The sequence below is a fragment of the Columba livia genome, chromosome 27, assembly GCF_036013475.1.
Source record: "Columba livia isolate bColLiv1 breed racing homer chromosome 27, bColLiv1.pat.W.v2, whole genome shotgun sequence".
Classification (NCBI taxonomy): domain Eukaryota; kingdom Metazoa; phylum Chordata; class Aves; order Columbiformes; family Columbidae; genus Columba; species Columba livia.
In genome coordinates, this window is record NC_088628.1 from 3,109,891 (window position 1) to 3,127,630 (window position 17,740).

Consider the following 17,740-nt stretch of genomic DNA (forward strand, 5'->3'; position numbering starts at 1 on the left):
GTGCTGAAAGCAAAGCGCTCTGTTCGCTTTCCGTGCCGAGCGGTGGAGAGAATATTAAATCCCCGATGTTCCTCGGGGGGAAGCACGATCCACGTCGGGAATCCTGGCCCGTGTTCTTGGCTCTGCGCGACCTCGGCCGAGTCAGACGCCTCGTGTTTGGTACCGGGGTCGGTACCGCGCCCCGACTCCCGTGACCCGGGGGGGACGCAGCTGCTCGGATCCCAGCGCTTCCAGCCTCCCGTCCCACGCTGGGACTCGGGGAGCTGCTCGGTGCAGGTGCTGGGCCTGCCTGCGCTCGCCCTCCCCGAGCTCAGCGCTTGCAAAACCCGGCCTAGCTCTTTCTTTCTCTGCAAGGCTCAGGCATTCATTAATCCGCTCTTAAACACCCCGAGGATGCGAGCTGGAGGCTTTTGTTTTAAATGCAAAGCATCTTATAGCCGGAGCGTTTTGTTTGCTGGACATGAGTGTATTTGTTGCCCACGCTTCTTGTCCCTGTGCCCAAATAATCATCCCCGCTATTGCCGTTGTGTTTTAGCTGTGGCCGCGCACCCCGTTGAGTAAGCCCAGAGCAGTTTTTGAGGTCGGAGGGGCGGAAGGGGACACGATGGAGGAAGTTGCACATCTCTGAAGTTTCCTTGAGAGAAATCCGCAGGTAGAACAGTCGCTCCCCTTTCTCCCTGCTGCCCGTAGAGCCGGGTGGGTGCTGGTGCATGGTAAGCAGCTTTATTTTACAGGGTTTCCTTCTTTTCAGCCTCAAACTGCTTTTTATCCTGTCCTAAAAGAGCAAGTGTTTCCTAAAATGTCCGCAACGCGCTCTTGTCTAAAAGAGTTTACAGATCTGTCGGCTCCTTTGATCCTCCGAGCTCCTTCTGAAGCTGCAGGATTATTTAACGCCATAAAAAAGGGGGGTTGCTTTGCTTCTTTTTGAGAATCCCGAGAAGGCGTTAACTGGGAAATCGCCCATCGCAATCCTGAGCTTTTTAGATATGGAACGGGCTCTTCCGAGGGGATTGAAATGCGAATGGTGTGGGAGGCGATGGCCGCGGTGCAGACACCATTCGGGGTGTTTGTTTGTCCCGGTGACACCCCGGTTTGGGGTGTTTGTTTCTCCCGCTGCAGCCCCGGTTCGGGGTGTTTCTCTCAATGCAGCCCCTGGTTCAGGGTGTTTCTCTTGACCAGAGAATTTGCAGCTGCAATGTGAAGTTGAGATAATTTCCTGAGAAGAGGTAACGGCTGGAGGAAGCGGCGGCTGCTGGGGAAACGGGGCAGAAAGCGACTTTTCCTCAAGAACGCGAGCATGAGAGCGGCTTGGGAGGCATTTCTCCCACGAAAACCCGCCACGTGGGGCTTTATATTTAGGCGGAGGATGCAGGAGGAGAGAGCAGATGTTCTGGAGGGCTTATTTTTAAAACAAAAACACAGCTCGAGTGCCAAAATTAGCTCGGAAAGGCGCGTGCGATCAAGGTGCGATGACGGCGCTTGGAAAGCCACGTCAGTGGAAACTGCGCTGGGCGATGAGGGGCATTTGATCCCTGCTCCCGGCCGTGAGCTGCGTGGCTTTACCCCCAAATGACTGAGGTGGCTCAGAAATACCAGGGTCCATCAAAGGAGGCGATTGGGGAGGGTGTGATGCGAGGAAGACAAATGGCTGCAGTGCGGGAGGGCCGGGATGGGGCTGGGGGAGGGCGGCGTGCGGCCGCTGGCACAAAGAAAAGGGCGTAAAGTGATATTGGAAAATCCTCGCGGAGGGATTTTGGTGAAGCACGTACGCGCGGGTCGAGCGCCGCGCTGGGACAGACGCGAGGCTTCAGTCAGCAGCACGGAGAGGCAGAAAAACATCTTATCTCCGGTTGCAGCCGCTCGCTCAGAGGCCGGCGCGGTTGCTGCCGGTGCAGATTTCATCCGCTTTCAAGTGCAAACGGCTCCATCCTGGCCCAGCGGCCGCGGCTCCTGCGCCGCTGAGCTCTTGTGCTTGTCTGTGCTTGCCTCCCCTGCTCTGCTGTCTCACCGAGCTGCTCGTCCCTGTCCTGTAAAGGACAGTTAAATGCCACCCAAAGGACAGCTGGGACCTCCTGAAGCTCCTGTCACAGCAGCAGCGTGACCGCACAAAAACTGATCCTGCTCATGGAACCAGCAAAGAGTCACAGGGTGGTTTGGGTTAAGGGACCTTCCCAGTGCCCCCCTGCCATGACAGGGACATCTTCACCAGCTCAGGTTGCTCAGAGCCCCGTCCAGCCTGGCCTGGGATGTCTCCAGGGATGGTTCATCTACCCCCTCTCTGGCCAACCTGGGCCAGGCTCTCACCACCCTCAGGGACAACAATTCCTTCTGTATTATCTTGCCTAAATCTCCCATCTTTTGGTTTAAAACCGTCGCTCCTTACATGTGTGCCTTGGCTGCTATTTGCATTTCTCTGCCTCGCCCTGCACCTCAAACCTGGGTTTAGGGGGACTCATCCTGGTCCCAGCCCATGGGGCTCAGCCCAGGACCCCCCTGACCCCAGTGTCACCATTGCCCCCAGCTGGGTGCCATGTCCCCATGGCTGGGGCTGCTGCTGGCGCTACTGGGCTGCACCGCGGCGCTGGACCCTGCGCTGGAGGCGGCCTGGGAAGGGTGGAAGAGCCTCTATGCCAAGGAGTACCCAGGGGTAGGTCCTGTCTCTCCCGGCACACACTGGGGCTGGCTCCGGGGGTCTCACCCTGAGCCACCCATGTGCCCCCACCCCAACCCACGTCCCTGTGCTCCCAGGGGACACTTCTGTTCCCTCTGCCCCTGGCAGGAGCTCGAGGCTGCCCGCAGGGAGGTTTGGGAGAAGAACCTGCGGCGCATCCAGCAGCACAACTGGGAGGAGTCGCAGGGGCAGCACCAGTTCCATCTGGAAATGAACCACTATGGGGACCTGGTACCTGCCCCGGGGACCCCCAAACCTGGGACTGATGTGGGGATTTGGGACCTCTTGATGCACCCAGGGCTGGATGTGGGACCTCTTGATGCACTCAGGGCTGTATTTGGGACCTCTTGATGCACCCAGGGCTGCATCTGGGGATTTGGGACCTCTTGATGCACCCAGGGCTGGATGTGGGGATTTGAGACCTCTTGATGCACCCAGGGCTGCATCTGGGAATTTGGGACCTCTTGATGCACTCAGGGCTGCATCTGGGGATTTGGGACTTCTTGATGTATCTAGGGCTGGATATGGGGATTTGGGACCTCTTGATGCACCCAGGGCTGGATGTGGGACCTCTTGATGCACTCAGGGCTGTATTTGGGACCTCTTGATGCACCCAGGGCTGCATCTGGGGATTTGGGACCTCTTGACGCACCCAGGGCTGGATATGGGCATTTGGGACCTCTTGATGCACCCAGAGCTGGATATGGGGAACAGGAACCTCTTGACGCACCCAGGGACCAGCTACCCCCACCACTGGGAGCCGTGGGTGCCCCCAGGGCTGGGCTGTTTCCGGGGTTCAAACGGCTGGTGTGGACCCGCGGTGCTGCCATCCGGGCACTCGTGGCATCACACACATTTTTCCCGGGTGACCTGCAGACAGACGAGGAGTTTAACCAGCTCCTGAACGGCTTCGTGCCAGCGCGGCAGGAGGAGCCGGCGCTGCTCTTCCAGGCATCGGCGGCCGTGAAGACCCCGGCAGAGGTGGATTGGAGGGCCAAGGGCTACGTGACACCCGTAAAGAACCAGGTGGGCATGGGGTGAGGGGCCAGGTGTCTGGGCAGAAGAAACAAGCAGCAGCATCCACAGGCACCAAAATCAGAGCAACCCAGAGAAGCTGGGCTGTGGTTCTGGCTGCTGCAGTTTGGCAGCTGCAGAGCAGCAGTGGGGTGACGGGATCCCTGTGTGGTGGGTTCGGGGTGGTGCTGTGACCGCTGCGCTGTCTCCATCCCACCCAGGGACACTGCGGGTCGTGCTGGGCGTTCAGCGCCACCGGGGCGTTGGAGGGGCTGGTGTTCAAGCGGACGGGGAAGCCGGCGGTGCTGAGCGAGCAGAACCTCATCGACTGCTCCCGCAAGCTGGGCAACAACGGCTGCCACGGCGGCTACATGACCCGCGCCTTCCAGTACGTGCGGGACAACGGCGGCTTGAACTCGGAGCACATCTACCCCTACATGGCCACGGTAAGGGACACGGGTGGCCCTGGGGACACAGGTCCCAGCCGCGGTGTCACTCTGTCCCTCCTCTCAGGACACCTCCAGCTGCCGATACAACCCGCGGGACAGGGCGGCCAACTGCTCGGCCATCTGGCTGGTGGCCCAGGGCAATGAGACGGCGCTGGAGCAGGCGGTGGCGACCGTGGGCCCTGTGTCCGTGGCGGTGGACGCCAGCGGCTTCCACTTCCACTTCTACAAGTCAGGTACTGTGTCAGCCTTCATGGTGTGGGTGGGTAAACTGAGGCAGGGCTGCCTCACCGCGGGGTGGGTGGGTTGCTGAGTCCTGGGGGAACAGGACCCGCCATCCTGCCTTTGGCTGGAGAAGCAGCGACCGGGGCTGGCTCCATAGCTCTGCTCTCCACAGGCGTCTTCAGCAGCGCGTTCTGCAGCCAGCGGGTGAACCACGGCATGTTGGCCGTGGGCTACGGCACCAGCCAGGACAACGGGCACAACGTCAGCTACTGGATCCTAAAGAACAGGTCAGGGCTGAGGGCGTCTGCACTGGGGAGGCCAAACCTCGAGTCCTGGGGGCAGTTTTGGGCCCCTCATGCCAAGAAAGCCCTTGAGGTGCTGGAGCGAGTGGAGAGAAGGGAACGGAGCTGGTGAGGGGCTGGAGCACAAGTGTGATGGAGCGGCTGAGGGACCTGGGGGGTTCAGCTGGAGAACAGGAGCTGAGGGGAGACCTTCTGATCTCTGAACTGCCTGAAAGGAGCTTGGAGCCAGGGGGGTCGGGCTCTGCTCCCCAGGAACAAGCGCCAGGAGCAGAGGAAACGGCCTCAAGTTGCGCCAGGGGAGGTTGAGGTTGGATCTGGGAACAATTTCTTCCCCAAAGGGCTGTGGGGCATTGGAACAGGCTGCCCAGGGCAGTGCTGGAGTCACCATCCCTGGAGGGCTGGACAGACGGACATGAGGTTCTCAGGACATGGGGCGGGTTATGGTTGGACTCTGATTTCGAGGGTCTTTCCCACCCCAAACGACCGTGTGTGTGTGAACACATCCGTGCTCACTCCCTGTCTGTCCCCGCAGCTGGTCGGAGCTGTGGGGCGAGCGGGGCTACCTGCGCCTGCTCAAGGGAGCCCACAACCAGTGCGGGGTGGCCAACCAGGCCAGCTTCCCCTCGCTGTGACCGGACAGCCCTGTCCTGCTGCGCATCCACGGCCGCTGCCTTCTGGAAACAAAAGGGGCTTTTCATTTGTGTGTGGTGAGAAGCAATTAAAAGCCGTACAGCTAATCACTCTGCGCCTGCAAAGCGTGACCGGGCAGGGTTTGGGGCCCATCCTGTTCCTGGTGCAAAAGGCAAAGCTCCCTCCGTGTGATGCTCAGAAACGGCGCTTTCTCGGTGCTTTTTCCTCGTCCATCTCCTTCCCCTCTCGTGGCCCCTTTTTTCTCCCAGGGCTGCATTTTCTGGCCGTGGCCGCCAACAACGCTGCCCCCGCAGCCCCGGTTCTTTTAGAAACAGCCCTTTATCACATTAAACCTCTGTGACAAGGAAGAAAATGAACCTTCCCCCCCGCCCCCCCAAATCCTGCTTCTTATTTCCTTCCTTTCCTGACTAATTTGGGGCATTGGGTGCCACGCACAGCCCAGCAAGGCTGGGTGAGAGGGGATGGAGGGATTCTGGATGTAGCCAGCAGCAGCATGGGGACCCCAAAATGTCCCATTGCCGCCCCCAAATGTCCCGTGGCTCCCCCACATTCCCTGTGGGACCCAACACACAGCGGAGCCGTGGCACAGCCCTAGGGCCACTGGCTGCTGTCTCCTTGTCCCCTTGTCCCATATCCCAGCGTCCCCTGTCCCTACCGCGGTCCCGCAAGGGTTAACCCGCCCGGGCTCCTTGCCCACATCCAAGATGGCCGCCCGGGCGCCCGCCGCACGCGTTGACCCCGCCCGCCCGCCCGGCCGCCGTGGCCAGGGCTTCCTTTCCAAGATGGCGGCGCCCAGCGGGAGGAGCGGCCGGCGGCTGTGGGCCGCGCTGCTGCCCGCCGCCCTGCTGTGCCTGGCGGCCCGGGCGGCGGAGGAACCGAGCACGGCCGAGTTCGACGTGCGGCCCGGCGGGGAGGTTCATTCCTTCTCCCGGAGCCTGGTGAGGGGGCGAGGAGGGGAAGGGGGTGAGGAGAGGGTACGCGCCTCTCACTGATTGGCTGCGGCGCACGTCGCTCCCGCATCCCGCCGCGGGGATTGGCTGACAGGGGGGGAAGGCGGGCCGGGGGGGGGGGAATCCGGGTAGGTTGCTGGGGCTGGTTGCTAGGGGCGGGGGGACCCCACCTCTGACGGGGGGTCCCCTAGGGGAGAGGGGCTCCCAAGGGGGGTCTCCAAAGGCAGGGGGGTCCTAGGGAGGAGGGGGGTCCCCAAAGAGAAGGGGGTCTCCTAGGGGGGTTCTCTATCAGAAGGGAGTCCCTAAGGAAAATGGATCCCCAAGGTGGGACAGTCACCATGGCAAGGAGGTGCCATGGGAGGGAGGCTTGAATGGAGGGTGTCCCCCAAGGAGAAAGGGGTTTCCAAAGTGGGCTCCAAAGGGAGGAGGTACCCAAGGGGAGGGGTCACCAGGGGAAAGGAGTATTGAAGCAATGAGGTCCCCATGGGAAGGGGAGTCACCAAGAGGAGAGGATCCAATGGAGAAGGGGTCTCCAGAACACACAGTCCTGCTGACACCCTGGGGGTCCCCAGCACCAGCTGCTCCAGATGAGAACGTGGTGTGTTCTGTGTCACCCCCTGGGTGACACCTCAGGTGTCCTCAGATCTCACATCCTCACTGGGAAAGTGGCTGATGGTGAACAAAGAGAAGGTTCTGCTCAAGCATGGCTGCTTATCTTCATCTATAAGTTGGGGAATGACTTATTAGAGAGCAGCGTAGGGGAAAGGGACCTGGGGGTCCTGGGGACAGCAGGGTGACCATGAGCCAGCACTGGGCCCTTGTGGCCAGGAAGCCAATGGTACCTGGGGTGGGTTAGAAGGGGGTGGTCAGTAGGTCAGAGAGGTTCTCCTGCCCCTCTGCTCTGCCCTGGGGAGACCACAGCTGGAATATTGTGTCCAGTTGTGGCCCCTCAGTTCCAGCAGGACAGGGAACTGCTGCAGAGAGTCCAGCGCAGCCACCAAGATGCTGAAGGGAGTGGAGCATCTCCCGGGTGAGGAAAGGCTGAGGGAGCTGGGGCTCTGGAGCTGGACAAGAGGAGACTGAGGGGGGACTCATTCCTGGGGATCAAGATGGAAAGGGGGAGTGTCAGGAGGATGGAGCCAGGCTCTTCTGGTGACAACCAGTGACAGGACAAGGGGCAATGGGTTCAAACTGGAACACAGGAGGTTCCATTTAAATATGAGAAGAAACTTGTTGGGGTGAGGGTGGCAGAGCCTGGCCCAGGCTGCCCAGGGGGTTGTGGAGTCTTCTTCTGTGCAGACATTCCAACCCGCCTGGACACCTTCCTGTGTAACCTCATCTGGGTGTTCCTGCTCCATGGGGGGATTGCACTGCATGAGCTTTCCAGGTCCCTTCCAACCCCTCACATTCTGCGATTCTCTGATCTTCTTTTCCAGGGGGATTACACCTGCACCTTCACATACTCAGCTCAGGGAGGAACCAACGAGGTGAGTCGGGCAAACCTTCGAGTCTCTGGAGAACAGGCAGTGACATTTTCATACCCCAGTTGGTAGGAATGGCCTCACAGGTGTAAATCCTGTGTTCTTTAGGAGGCTTGAGGCATTCTGCAGCTTTTGCAGCTCGTCTTGCTGCTGCACTGAGTGCTGTTCAGATACACATTTCTTACCTTCACGTCCTGTTAGCATCAGGTACTTTTAGCACAAAGGGAAACGAGACTTTTAACTCTTTTCTGTAACTATATTAATGAAATTATGGAGAGGGAGGGCAACCAGGCCTTGAGCTTTGTGCAACGCGAAGTAAAAGGGGCCATCTGCAACTGTTGCATAGTTGTGTTATTTTCTACAGTTGGTTGCAACTCGCTGTGCCTGCAGCTGGGAGGGGAGGTGACCGGCCTTGGGGGCAGCGGAAAGTGCGAGGCTCTTCCCCACATTGACTCTTTGGACCTTTTTGCTCCCTGCAGCAATGGCAGATGAACATTGGAGTCAGCGAGGACAACCTGCTCTTCTCCTGCTCCGTCTGGAGGTTCGTTCTTTAACCCCGAACACTGAGGGCAAAGCAACAAGAGGGCAGGTGGGATCTGGGCCAGGGACCCTCTTCCCAGGCGGTGGGTGAGAAATGGTTCCCCCCTTGCCACCCTCTGCACTAGATGGAGCTCCAAGAGAGCCAGAGGTGGCCGTGAATCCTGAGCTCGTCTGCACCTCCGCCCTCTCTGCCCGTGTCAAAACCTCTCCTTTCTTGTTTCAGGCCCCAAGGGAAGTCATATCTCTTCTTTACCCAGTTTAAAGCTGAAGTGAAAGGAGCCAAGATAGAGCACGCCATGGCTTATGTAAGTCCCAGCTGGCGCGCGGGGGGCTGCTCTAACACATGAATTGGACGTGGAAAACATTTATTGGACATCTGTGCAATAAAATATACTCTACTAATTAGAGAGCGGTGGCAGTCAGGAGAGCGGCCGCAGGTGGGTTCTCCTGCGCTGTTTTATTTCTGCTCCCTCAACGCCATCGCTTTGGCGTCGGTGACTCTAAAAGACACGGTGTGCGCTGCACACGGGCAGTCGTGATTCGCCTCGACAAATTGCATGTGGCAAAGTCAATAAAACCGCTGCTGGTGCTTTTGTCTGGCTCACTCTCCCATTTCCCTGTCTCCGGTGTGAGGCTTGCAGTCACCCGAAGGACACAGGCGTCTTTAATGGGAAATGGAAAGATGGGCAGAGATTTTCCTTCAGATTTCCTTTGTGGATTTAATTCTTTCACTCCATGTTCTTAAAACCCAACTTCCCTCTTCAAAATGTGCTGTTTGTTTGTTTACTTCTAAATACAGTAACTTCTTGAACTGCCTCAACTGCTTCAACCTTCTTCCTTCCCGTTTCAGTCTCAAGCTGCAGCGGGTGGACAAAGCGACATCCCCTTAAAACAGGAAGAATTTGAAATCACCGAAACAACAGGTTTGTGACCAAGAGAACCGTGTGAGGAAGGGGCTGGTGTGTCTGCCAGGAGCTGAGGATGGGTGACAGATGGGTGACAATGTACAGGACAGTGCATGCTCTCGATCCAGAGCTGCCAGCAGCATTTTGCGGGTCCTGTCCCACTGTAAATATTAAATTAGCACAGGGGAAGAAGGGGTTTATCACAACATGCTTGGCCCGTGCATAAGAAGGAAGTGCAATGCCCGACTTGCTGGCTTTTATCGTCCTGGAAAGGAACCAGCAGGGCTGTTTTGTTCGTGCCTTACCATCTGTTGATCCCGCGCTTGTTTTCTCTCTCCAGTCTCTCACAGGGAAGGCAAGTTCCGTTTCGAACTGTCCAAACTCATGATCGTAGCAAAAACGCCCCGTGACGAGCTGTGACCCCGAGGCCAGGGCTGGGCCGCGTGTTTTAGCCGGAAGAACACGGCAGTAAATAGGATTATTTGTTAACTGCTGGATTTCTTTTTTTGGGGGGGGTTGGCCAAACCTTTTTATGTTTTTCCATATTAAAACGTGCCAGGGTCCAACACGAGGCGCTCGGAGGTGTTAAGACAGATATATTCTGTCTTGTGTCAGAGTAACAATGTGCTTTGCAGCTGGAATCCTCCTGATCTGCAGCCAGCCGTTCTGCCGCCCGCTTTCTGCTTGGCTGATCTGCTGAACAGGGGAAAGCTCCCCCCGAACTTATCTCCCTTGCTCGGAAGAGCAATGCGGGGAGATAAGCAGCTGGATTTAACCACGGTTTGCTCAAGGAGAAGTTGTTAACACTGTAGCCTCTGGAGGGGAGATGGGATTTCTCCCTCTTTGCAAGCGTGACGGGAGGAAATAATGAAATTGGGTGGGAGGGGGAAGGAAGGGATGGAGTCGGCCAAAGCTCTCGGGCTCTTTGGTGAGTGCAGCTACTAAAACCATCACTAGGGAGGATGTTCTGGCCCTGCCCTGGTGCAGAGCGCAGGTTGGGATCACTCGGAGCTGCTTATTCTGACACAACCCAGGAACCAATCCGAGCAAACACTTTTCATGTCTCAGTACAACCGCAGGACTATTTTCTACGTACAGAAGCGATTTTTTTCATATCTAGAGTCATAACAGTGAGGGAACGTGGAATTCCTCTCCTGTGTAAATACAACGCAAATAAAGAAATAAAGCATCACGCTCTGGCCTGAGTTTGCTCTGCCCTGAGCGGCGTGACCGGCGGCATTTGCTTGGCCACGAGCCCACGAGCACTGGCAGCTCCCGCGCCCAGAGACATTCCGTGGGACGGGAGGCATGAGGTCACGGAGATAAGCCTGGCTTAGATCGTGCACCATCTCGTACGCTAAAAGGCCAACTTTAGGTGTTCAAAGGTGGGTTGGAAGCCGGCCACGGCTGGTGCGTCCACACTGTGAGCGAACAACGCGTTTCCAACTTCAAATTCTGCCAAGTTGCCCCCATCAGGGTGGTGCTTTTGTAGCTCCCCCTGTGTAGCGAGGGGAAACAGAGGAGCAAGTTTTGTTCCCCCCAGACCTTTGCTGCTGGGTTTTACACCCAATTTGCTCCCGCTATTCAGCGCTGGCCATGCAGAGCCCAGAGCTCCTGCGCCGTGGGGCAGCAGCGACGCCAGGGGACGGAGACTAAAAGCCTCAGGCCACAGGGAGTAAACGCCATTCAAAAGACAAAACCAGCTGCCCCCGGCGCGGATTTTCTCGCTGTCACCTGCCTTGGAACAACCGCATGGAGCACCTAGGCCAAACAGGTGAGTTTATTTAAATAACTCATCAGGGCTACAGCGTTTGTTAAAAAAATAACAACCATAACTCAGTCAAGGAGACAGAAAATGTATGAAATCCGAGGGAGAGCTTTGGACAACCACCGAGGAAGGTGTCAGAGCCATCACAGTGGTACCGTCATGCGGGGAGATGGCTCTTGGATGGAGGAAAGGAGCCCAGGTGAGGTCAAGAAGCAACTTCCTACCCTGGGCAGCACAAGCCTGGACCTTAGTTTGCTCCCACTATGTCATGGAGCTACTGGAAAACAACCCCGGTTCTCCACAACCGTTCATCCAAGCAACTGCCCACCCGGCCAGAGACACCTTAGAGGTGTTAACGCACCGCGAGTCTTTGGTTTGGTTTTTCCCCCCAGGAGGGAAGTTCAAGGTGATGAGTCCCAGTTCCCCGGACTCTGAGCTAAGAGCACTTGGTGGAAAAAGGGAAATCAAAGTGGACAGGAGGAGCCCAGGACCACCTGAAAAGGACTCAGCCCAGCACAGGGCGGTTTGCAGACCCCGGGCAAGGGTTAGACAAAGTCAAGAGGTTCAGTCTTTTGTAGAAATGAGGAGAAAACAAATTAGCACTGCAGAGGAGAAGAGGACATCAAGCCTGGTGGTGGTCAAAACAGGCGTACGTCCTGTCCTCGGTCTCACAGGAGGCAGAGTCCAGCATCGCTGCCATCTCAGCCACCTTCAGATGTTGTCCTCCTCCAGCATCTTGTTAACCCCATCGCAGATCCTCTTCAGGTGGGTGCGGTAGGGCTCGGACGGCCCGTAGAGAGCCGAGAGGAACTCGTAGTCCGCAAAGTGGTTGAAGACGTGGTTGATGCGGGAGTGGGACTTGGCCGTCAGGTGGCCGTTGACAGCCTGGTGCAGCAGGTCCCGGCACTCCGTGAGGACACCCGACATGACCCTGCGGTCGAAGGTGAAGTCTATCTGGTGGAAGCTGACAGCCGTCATGGCCAAGGTATGGACCTTCTTGCGGAAACGCTCCATCACCAGCAGCTCCTCGGGGCTGAACTGCCCGTTGCGGTAGAGCACGCCCAACTTCATGACGATCTTGATGAGGTTTTTGATGATCTTCTGGGCCTCTTTGCGGTTGTGGGTGTACTCCTTGGTGGCCCGGTAGAGCTCATCCAAGATCTCGCTGCTGGTGTCATCAATGAAGACGTTGGCTATGGTCTTGGTTGCCATCTTGCTCAAGAGCTTCTTCTGGGCCTGCAGGGCCAGGTTCTTGGTGCTGAAGGTGTCCATCTCTGCAGGGGGAAGAGGCACACACAGAGTTCAGCCCATGCCCTGGATCAGACCCTGTCTCCACTCCTCCCCACGCAGCCTTTTGAGGGTGGTAAGAGCCTGGCCTGGGTTGGCCAGAGAGGGGGTAGATGAACCAGCCCTGGAGACACCCCAGGCCAGGCTGGACGGGGATCTGAGCAACCTGAGCTGGTGAAGATGTCCCTGCTCATGGCAGGGGTGGCACTAGGTGGCCTTTGAAGGTCCCTTCCTACTCAGACTATTCAATGATCCTTTTAGGAGGACAAAGAGCATCTCAAGACCGAGAGGAGCTCCCGGGTGCCAGGGCAGGCCAGAGCTGAGCTCACACCTGGGGATTTGTTGGTGGGATGAGTTACAGGGTGTTCCCACCTTCCTCTCCCCAAAATCGGGGGAGAAGCTCCAGCATGACAGGCAGCGTTGGAGGGGAACAAGGCCTTCCTACCTGAGCCTCCATCCCCGTCCCGTCCCGTGCCCGGCGCCGCCCTTCCTCCCCGTGCCGGAAGGACTCTTGCCCCATCATTTTCACATTTTTCTTCCTTAAAACCTGACTCACTTCCTGCCGGGTGAGCTGGGGACAAACCCAGGTGATGGCTGAGTCACCGCGGCAGCCGGCACAGCCACGTGCCGCGGCCGGCCCGCCGCTTGCCGAGGCCGGAGCCGCGCGGCCGGTTTGCAGCACCCACCGACGTGTCAAAGCCCTTTTTCCCCAGAGCTCAGACTTGTTCTGTCACCGTCTCAGCGTCCTCTGGAGCAGCACAAGCATCACACCGGGGTGAATTATTCAGCAAGGTAGAAACCTCACCCCCCCCTCACCTACAGCCCAACTCCTGGTGGGACCAAACCCACCGTCTCAGGCAGATGATGGCTTTAAAAACCGCTGCGAATGAATAAAACGCCGCCGACCCTGGAGAGGCATCTCGCCCCGTAAAATCGCAGAGCTACAAATCACGGGGAAGGTGAAACACAGCAGGAGAACAAGTGGCTCCTGCGCCAGGATGGATGGGCAAGGACGGGGGTTGCTTTATGTGTGCGGCACGGGCAGCGAGAGCGGGGAAGGGGTGGGATTGCACTAGGAATGCGCCACCAGGGATGGGAGAGGAGCTATTGAAGCTCAAGCACGCTGCTGGGGTGAGAACGGATGGATAAGTCGGCCAGGGATATGGAGAGGAGAAGAGGAGGGGGGTCTCATCTGCAGCCACAGTGGTTATTCCAGCCTAGAACCGAGTCTGTCCCTGTCACCAACCACCACCCCGTCCCTGGACCCTCAATCCCGCTGCTCCTGCCACGGAGCACACGCCAGGCTCTGGGGAGCAAACAGTGCCCAGGGTCCTTCTCACCGCAGCCGTCGTGCAAGGGCCGTGGTGCAAATGCAGCCGTCGTGCAAGGACGGTGCACACTGAGCCCCAGAACATTCCAGCCACTGGCTCCCCGAGCCCGACCGATGCTTTGCGAGGGCGTGAATTGAAGCGAGCGGTAACGGAGCTGCCGTCAGCGGCACCGCGCGAAGTGCCACACGCAGCGTTATTTACAGCCCTTAGGAAAACGACAGAGGTTTGTAAGTATTTCCCTCGACGTGGAAACATTGATTTTTGCCAGCGTGAGCTTCGAGCCGAGGCTCTCGCGCTTAATAAGAGAGAAATTACAAAGAAGAGGCTGCTCTCGCTGAGCTGTCGGCAGCTTGGGCTCATTTTAGGCAGACGGCCCCATCCACAAGGTGCCGCGAGAGCCGAGCCCGGAGGGACGGGCAGAGCCCACACGGCTCCATCTTCCCTCTTTAAAAAGGGCTTTGCCGCGGTGTTGTCACCCTGGTTGTCCCCTCCCTTCTGTCCCACAGTGGTTGTGGGGTGTCCTGTGCTCCCCGCAGGGAGCAGTGCCCTGATAAATCAGAATTTGCACACCTGTAGCCATAAAGCGAGTGCAAACTCCAGCGATGGAGCCGTGAAAAATAGGAACTGCCCCACACGCCCACGGCTCCTAATTAGTGACTGTAACAACACATTAACCTTCCGCTCCCGGCGCTGAATAACACCCCGCAGCCCTCTCCTGCTGGGGAGCAGGGGGACGAGCGCTGCTCCTGGGGGGAAACTGAGGCACGAAGCAGTGGCAGTTCTTCCCTAGCCCCCCAAAACCACGACCTGCTCCTTCTGCAGTGCCTGTTCTGCAGGTCACCCTCTGCAAGCCCCCAGGAAACCCCCGCTCACCTCCCAGCGCGGTCGCTCCCGCTCAGCGCCAGCCCGGTTCACCCAGCACCACCCGCAGCATCACCAGAACCTGCTGACTCAGCACCGGCCGGGAGGTTTCACCGGAACGAGCCATTTTCCCGCTGGGAAGGGCCCCGCGACCCCATTGTTTGCGGAGGGGCTGCTGCTGGCACACGGAAGAAGCAAGACTTGCCCCAATGAGCAAATTTGAGACTGAACTAACCCCCCCACACCCCGTTTCCTTCCTGTCGCTGAAGTTTCCAGCTCAGGGCTTGTTTTCTTCCCTTCCCCTTCTTCTTTTTAATGAAAACGCCCTTGAAAACTAGCTTCTTTCACCAAAAAAGAGCAACCGGGTGTTGCTTTCACCGAGTCCCTCCCTGCTCCGGAAGAGCGCGGCGGGGCTGTGGTCCCAACGGTGGCTTTGGGGACAGTCACAGGCCTTTTCTGGGGGATTTTCCACCCATTTTGCAGGTGTTGGGGGGGGAGTCGAAGCCCTGAGCGGTGGTACGAGGGCTCGGCTGAGAGCTGGGACATCTGCATGAGGTGGGAACATGGTGACACAGCCCACAAGCATCTCATCCAACACCCGGCTGAATATTTCATGCGGGAAAGCAAAAGCCCCTAAATAATTTACAGGAGCAAGCGTGCGGTGTGATGGAACGGCTCTGTGAAATGCAGCTGAGAGCAAAGACACCTCTGCCTCCTCTTCCTCCTCGCTGGGGACATTTAACTTGTAGCCGTCTTGCTACAAGTTTCCTCCAACACATAAGCATCAGGGAAACACTTTATGGTGGCGATTTCCCCAGTTCTCCCTCCATCCCATGAGCCGTTTCCTCCTGCTGCTCCGGAAAACTCCCCTGCTCTGCACCCCAGCGTCCCTGATCCCCTCAAATCCTCATCCACTGCTCTGCTCCCCGTCCCCTGCATCGCTTTCCATCATCTCCCGGTGCCTCCAATGGCCATTAATTAATTAAACTCTGCCGCCGCGCTGGATTACAGGAGACGGCCAGCACAGCGTGAGGATGTAACCGGAGAGCCCGATCGCTGTCACCAGCCCGTCCCCCACCACCTGTGACCCCCTCTGGCTTCCAGACCCCATTTTACCAGCGCCGGGGTGGCAGAGGAGGAGGAGGAGGAAGGAGCCACGCAGCCTTTTGCAGCAGCCGTCCCTCGCACGTTGCCATGGGTGCAAACAGCAGCGAGAGCCGCCGGGTCCGGCGCGTGTGTGCCGAGCGGGGTGAGGCCAGAGAGGAAACCACTGAGTAAACACCTCGCCCGAGGGAAAAAAACCTCAATTCTTGGCAAGGCCAGCAAAAAAAATACACGGCCACTGGAGCTTCTTGCAGTCGGCAAGGACCAGGGATGCTGCGGCATCGTGTCACCGCGCGACCGCACGGTGCATTTTGCTCCGCTCGCCCCGGTGGCATTGCCAGGTTCGCAGCCATGTGCCCATCATTGTCCTCGCCACCTCTGAGCTCCCCTATGCCATCACCTCCTTCCCTCACCGGGGCTGTGAATGCACCTGCGGGAAGGAGCAGCTTTTTGGTTTCTCCCAACGTGTCTGTGCAAAGATCCGAGGGGGGGGCTCCGGCGATGCCAACCCCGGGGCGTGGGTGGTGAATCCCGACGGCATTTCCCGTTTGCCGGCACAGCGTGGGAATGGGATCCTGGCACACGGTGAGGTGCCGACCGTGGGTGCTCTGGTTTGGGGGGGTGATACACCTGGTGTAATCCTGGGGTGCTGCCCAGTACCTATTCGGGATGGGGGAGATAACCAAGGGTTCCCCCCAGGACTATTGTACCCTGGGAGAGGGGAGGCAGCTGCAGTATGGAGAGGAAGAGGAAGAGGAGGAGGAGGAGGAAGAAGGGGTCATTTTATGGAGAGGAGGAAGGGGGGGTTATTTTGGAGCATCTGTCTCGCCTTCCATTTCCTCCTTTTCTTTATCGAGCTGCCATCAAGCCTCTTGTGCTGGCAGCAACTTCCTTTCTCCGTCGCTCGGAGCAGACAGAAGCTCGGGAGACTCATGGGGAAGTAGAAAACGGAGCAGAAAGCGGGGGAAACAGGCCAAACCACCGTCTGTCTGTCTGTCCGTCCCGCGGCGGGGGCTTTGGTGCATCACATGCTTCCTGCCCTGGGATCGGCGAGGACAAAGCTTCTCCGGGAAGGGAGAAAAGCTCCGCAGGATCATGTGGATCTGGTGCTGAGTTTGGGGTCGGGAAAGAAGATTTACAGCCCAAATCCTTCCCCTGCTCTGGAGCCGATAAGGCTTCGGCTGGTGGGAGTTGGGAAGTTTTAAAGCCAGCTCTAGGCTGGATCCAGCCTCGCTAAAGGGATTCATCTCTCCCGGAATGGGGGATTTTGTCCCTTCGGGCCCGTGGGATGGGTGCAGGGGAAGGACGGGGCGGCGCACGAAGCCAATTGCTGCCACGGGGTGAACGTCCCTGCCCTGGGACGTGGGGGGCAGAGCGCACTTTCCCCGTGTTTTACCCTCCTGGGGAAACTGAGGCACGGCCACGGGATCCCGGGAACAGCCTCGGGCGCTGCCCACCAGTCGGGGCTCCCAACCCTCGGTGTGTCCCCCGCCCTGGGGCTCCAGCGGCCGCGCTGACCCGGGGGCCGGGCGGGGCTGCCGGTGGCCGGTGGACACGGTTCGGGTACCGAGGGGGCTGCGCTCGCCTCCGGGGACGAGAGGCTTCGCCCCGGTCCTGGACCCAGAACTACAACCGGGACGGTACCGTGCGCGCCCACCCCCACGGACCGGGGGAACCGGGGGCTACCGAGGGGGGGCCCGATCCCGGCAGCGCTGCACCGGCGGGCAGCAGAGCCCGGCCGGCCCTTACCTGCTGCCTGCCTCGGGAGAGCGCGGCGCCGGGACCGGGGCTGCTCCGGTGCCCCCGGTGAGACGGGACGGGGCGGAACGGGACGGAACGGGGCGGGGCCTTTCGCTCCCCCCAGCACCTCTCCGAGCGGATCCCGGTGCCCGGTGCCCGGTGCCCGGCGGGTCCGGGCCTCCCGCCCGCGGCTGCGGCCAAGTCCCGAGCGGGGCCGGGCGCGGCGAGGGGGCGGGGCTGGCGGGCGGTGCCAGCCAATAGTGGCGCGGGGCTTGCTACGAAGCAGCCAATGGCAGCGCGCAGCGGGGATCCCCGGGGGCCGCGATCCCGGGGGTGCGCACGGATCGCGCGTGGGCCGGTCCCGGGAGTGCGGCGTGGAATGGGCACGGGGCCTCGCTCGGGTCCGAACGCAGCGGCGTGGGTGGCGGGGACGTGAGGGGTGACGGGGACCCGGGCCGGGGAGC

General features: G+C 59.0%; 3 protein-coding genes across 7 annotated transcripts; 2 read left to right on the plus strand and 1 right to left on the minus strand.

Annotated features, from left to right (window-relative positions):
* Positions 1-76: 76 nt before the first annotated feature.
* Positions 77-5,395, plus strand: LOC102096675 (procathepsin L-like). Of its 2 annotated transcripts, none has more exons than XM_021289657.2 (8): positions 77-713; positions 2,522-2,647; positions 2,780-2,902; positions 3,548-3,697; positions 3,907-4,131; positions 4,199-4,367; positions 4,529-4,643; positions 5,191-5,395. In XM_021289657.2, the coding sequence occupies exons 1-8, from the start codon at positions 711-713 to the stop codon at positions 5,288-5,290; spliced, it is 1,011 nt and encodes a 336-aa protein (XP_021145332.2). In that variant the 5' UTR covers positions 77-710; the 3' UTR covers positions 5,291-5,395. The 2 variants fall into 2 exon arrangements, with proteins under 2 accessions (XP_021145332.2, XP_064898735.1); XM_065042663.1 differs by having other exon boundaries at positions 77-652.
* A 603-nt stretch (positions 5,396-5,998) lies between these two features.
* MYDGF (myeloid derived growth factor) lies at positions 5,999-10,377 on the plus strand. The gene is made up of 6 exons (XM_065042683.1): positions 5,999-6,247; positions 7,696-7,746; positions 8,220-8,281; positions 8,504-8,585; positions 9,131-9,203; positions 9,526-10,377. The coding sequence occupies exons 1-6, from the start codon at positions 6,014-6,016 to the stop codon at positions 9,603-9,605; spliced, it is 582 nt and encodes a 193-aa protein (XP_064898755.1). The 5' UTR covers positions 5,999-6,013; the 3' UTR covers positions 9,606-10,377.
* Positions 10,378-10,947: 570 nt separating this feature from the next.
* TNFAIP8L1 (TNF alpha induced protein 8 like 1) lies at positions 10,948-17,513 on the minus strand. Of its 4 annotated transcripts, none has more exons than XM_005503960.3 (2): positions 17,286-17,513; positions 10,948-12,227 (listed from the first exon to the last, which is right to left on the minus strand). In XM_005503960.3, the coding sequence occupies exon 2, from the start codon at positions 12,223-12,225 to the stop codon at positions 11,665-11,667; it is 561 nt and encodes a 186-aa protein (XP_005504017.1). In that variant the 5' UTR covers positions 12,226-12,227; positions 17,286-17,513; the 3' UTR covers positions 10,948-11,664. The 4 variants fall into 4 exon arrangements, with proteins under 4 accessions (XP_005504017.1, XP_021145335.1, XP_005504018.1 ...); XM_021289660.2 differs by lacking the exon at positions 17,286-17,513 and adding an exon at positions 15,549-17,242; XM_005503961.3 differs by lacking the exon at positions 17,286-17,513 and adding an exon at positions 14,445-15,498.
* Positions 17,514-17,740: the final 227 nt, after the last annotated feature.

Excerpts from the sequence above, each read along its gene's own strand:
- MYDGF (XM_065042683.1), top strand. The coding sequence starts at position 6,014 with ATGGCCGCCCGGGCGCCCGCCGCACGCGTTGACCCCGCCCGCCCGCCC. Across the intron at positions 6,248-7,695 it reads ATTCCTTCTCCCGGAGCCTG|GGGGATTACACCTGCACCTT; the intron begins GTGAGGGGGCGA and ends CTTCTTTTCCAG. Across the intron at positions 7,747-8,219 it reads CTCAGGGAGGAACCAACGAG|CAATGGCAGATGAACATTGG; the intron begins GTGAGTCGGGCA and ends TGCTCCCTGCAG.
- LOC102096675 (XM_021289657.2), top strand. Across the intron at positions 2,903-3,547 it reads TGAACCACTATGGGGACCTG|ACAGACGAGGAGTTTAACCA; the intron begins GTACCTGCCCCG and ends GGTGACCTGCAG. Across the intron at positions 4,132-4,198 it reads TCTACCCCTACATGGCCACG|GACACCTCCAGCTGCCGATA; the intron begins GTAAGGGACACG and ends CCCTCCTCTCAG.
- TNFAIP8L1 (XM_005503960.3), bottom strand. The coding sequence starts at position 12,225 with ATGGACACCTTCAGCACCAAGAACCTGGCCCTGCAGGCCCAGAAGAAG.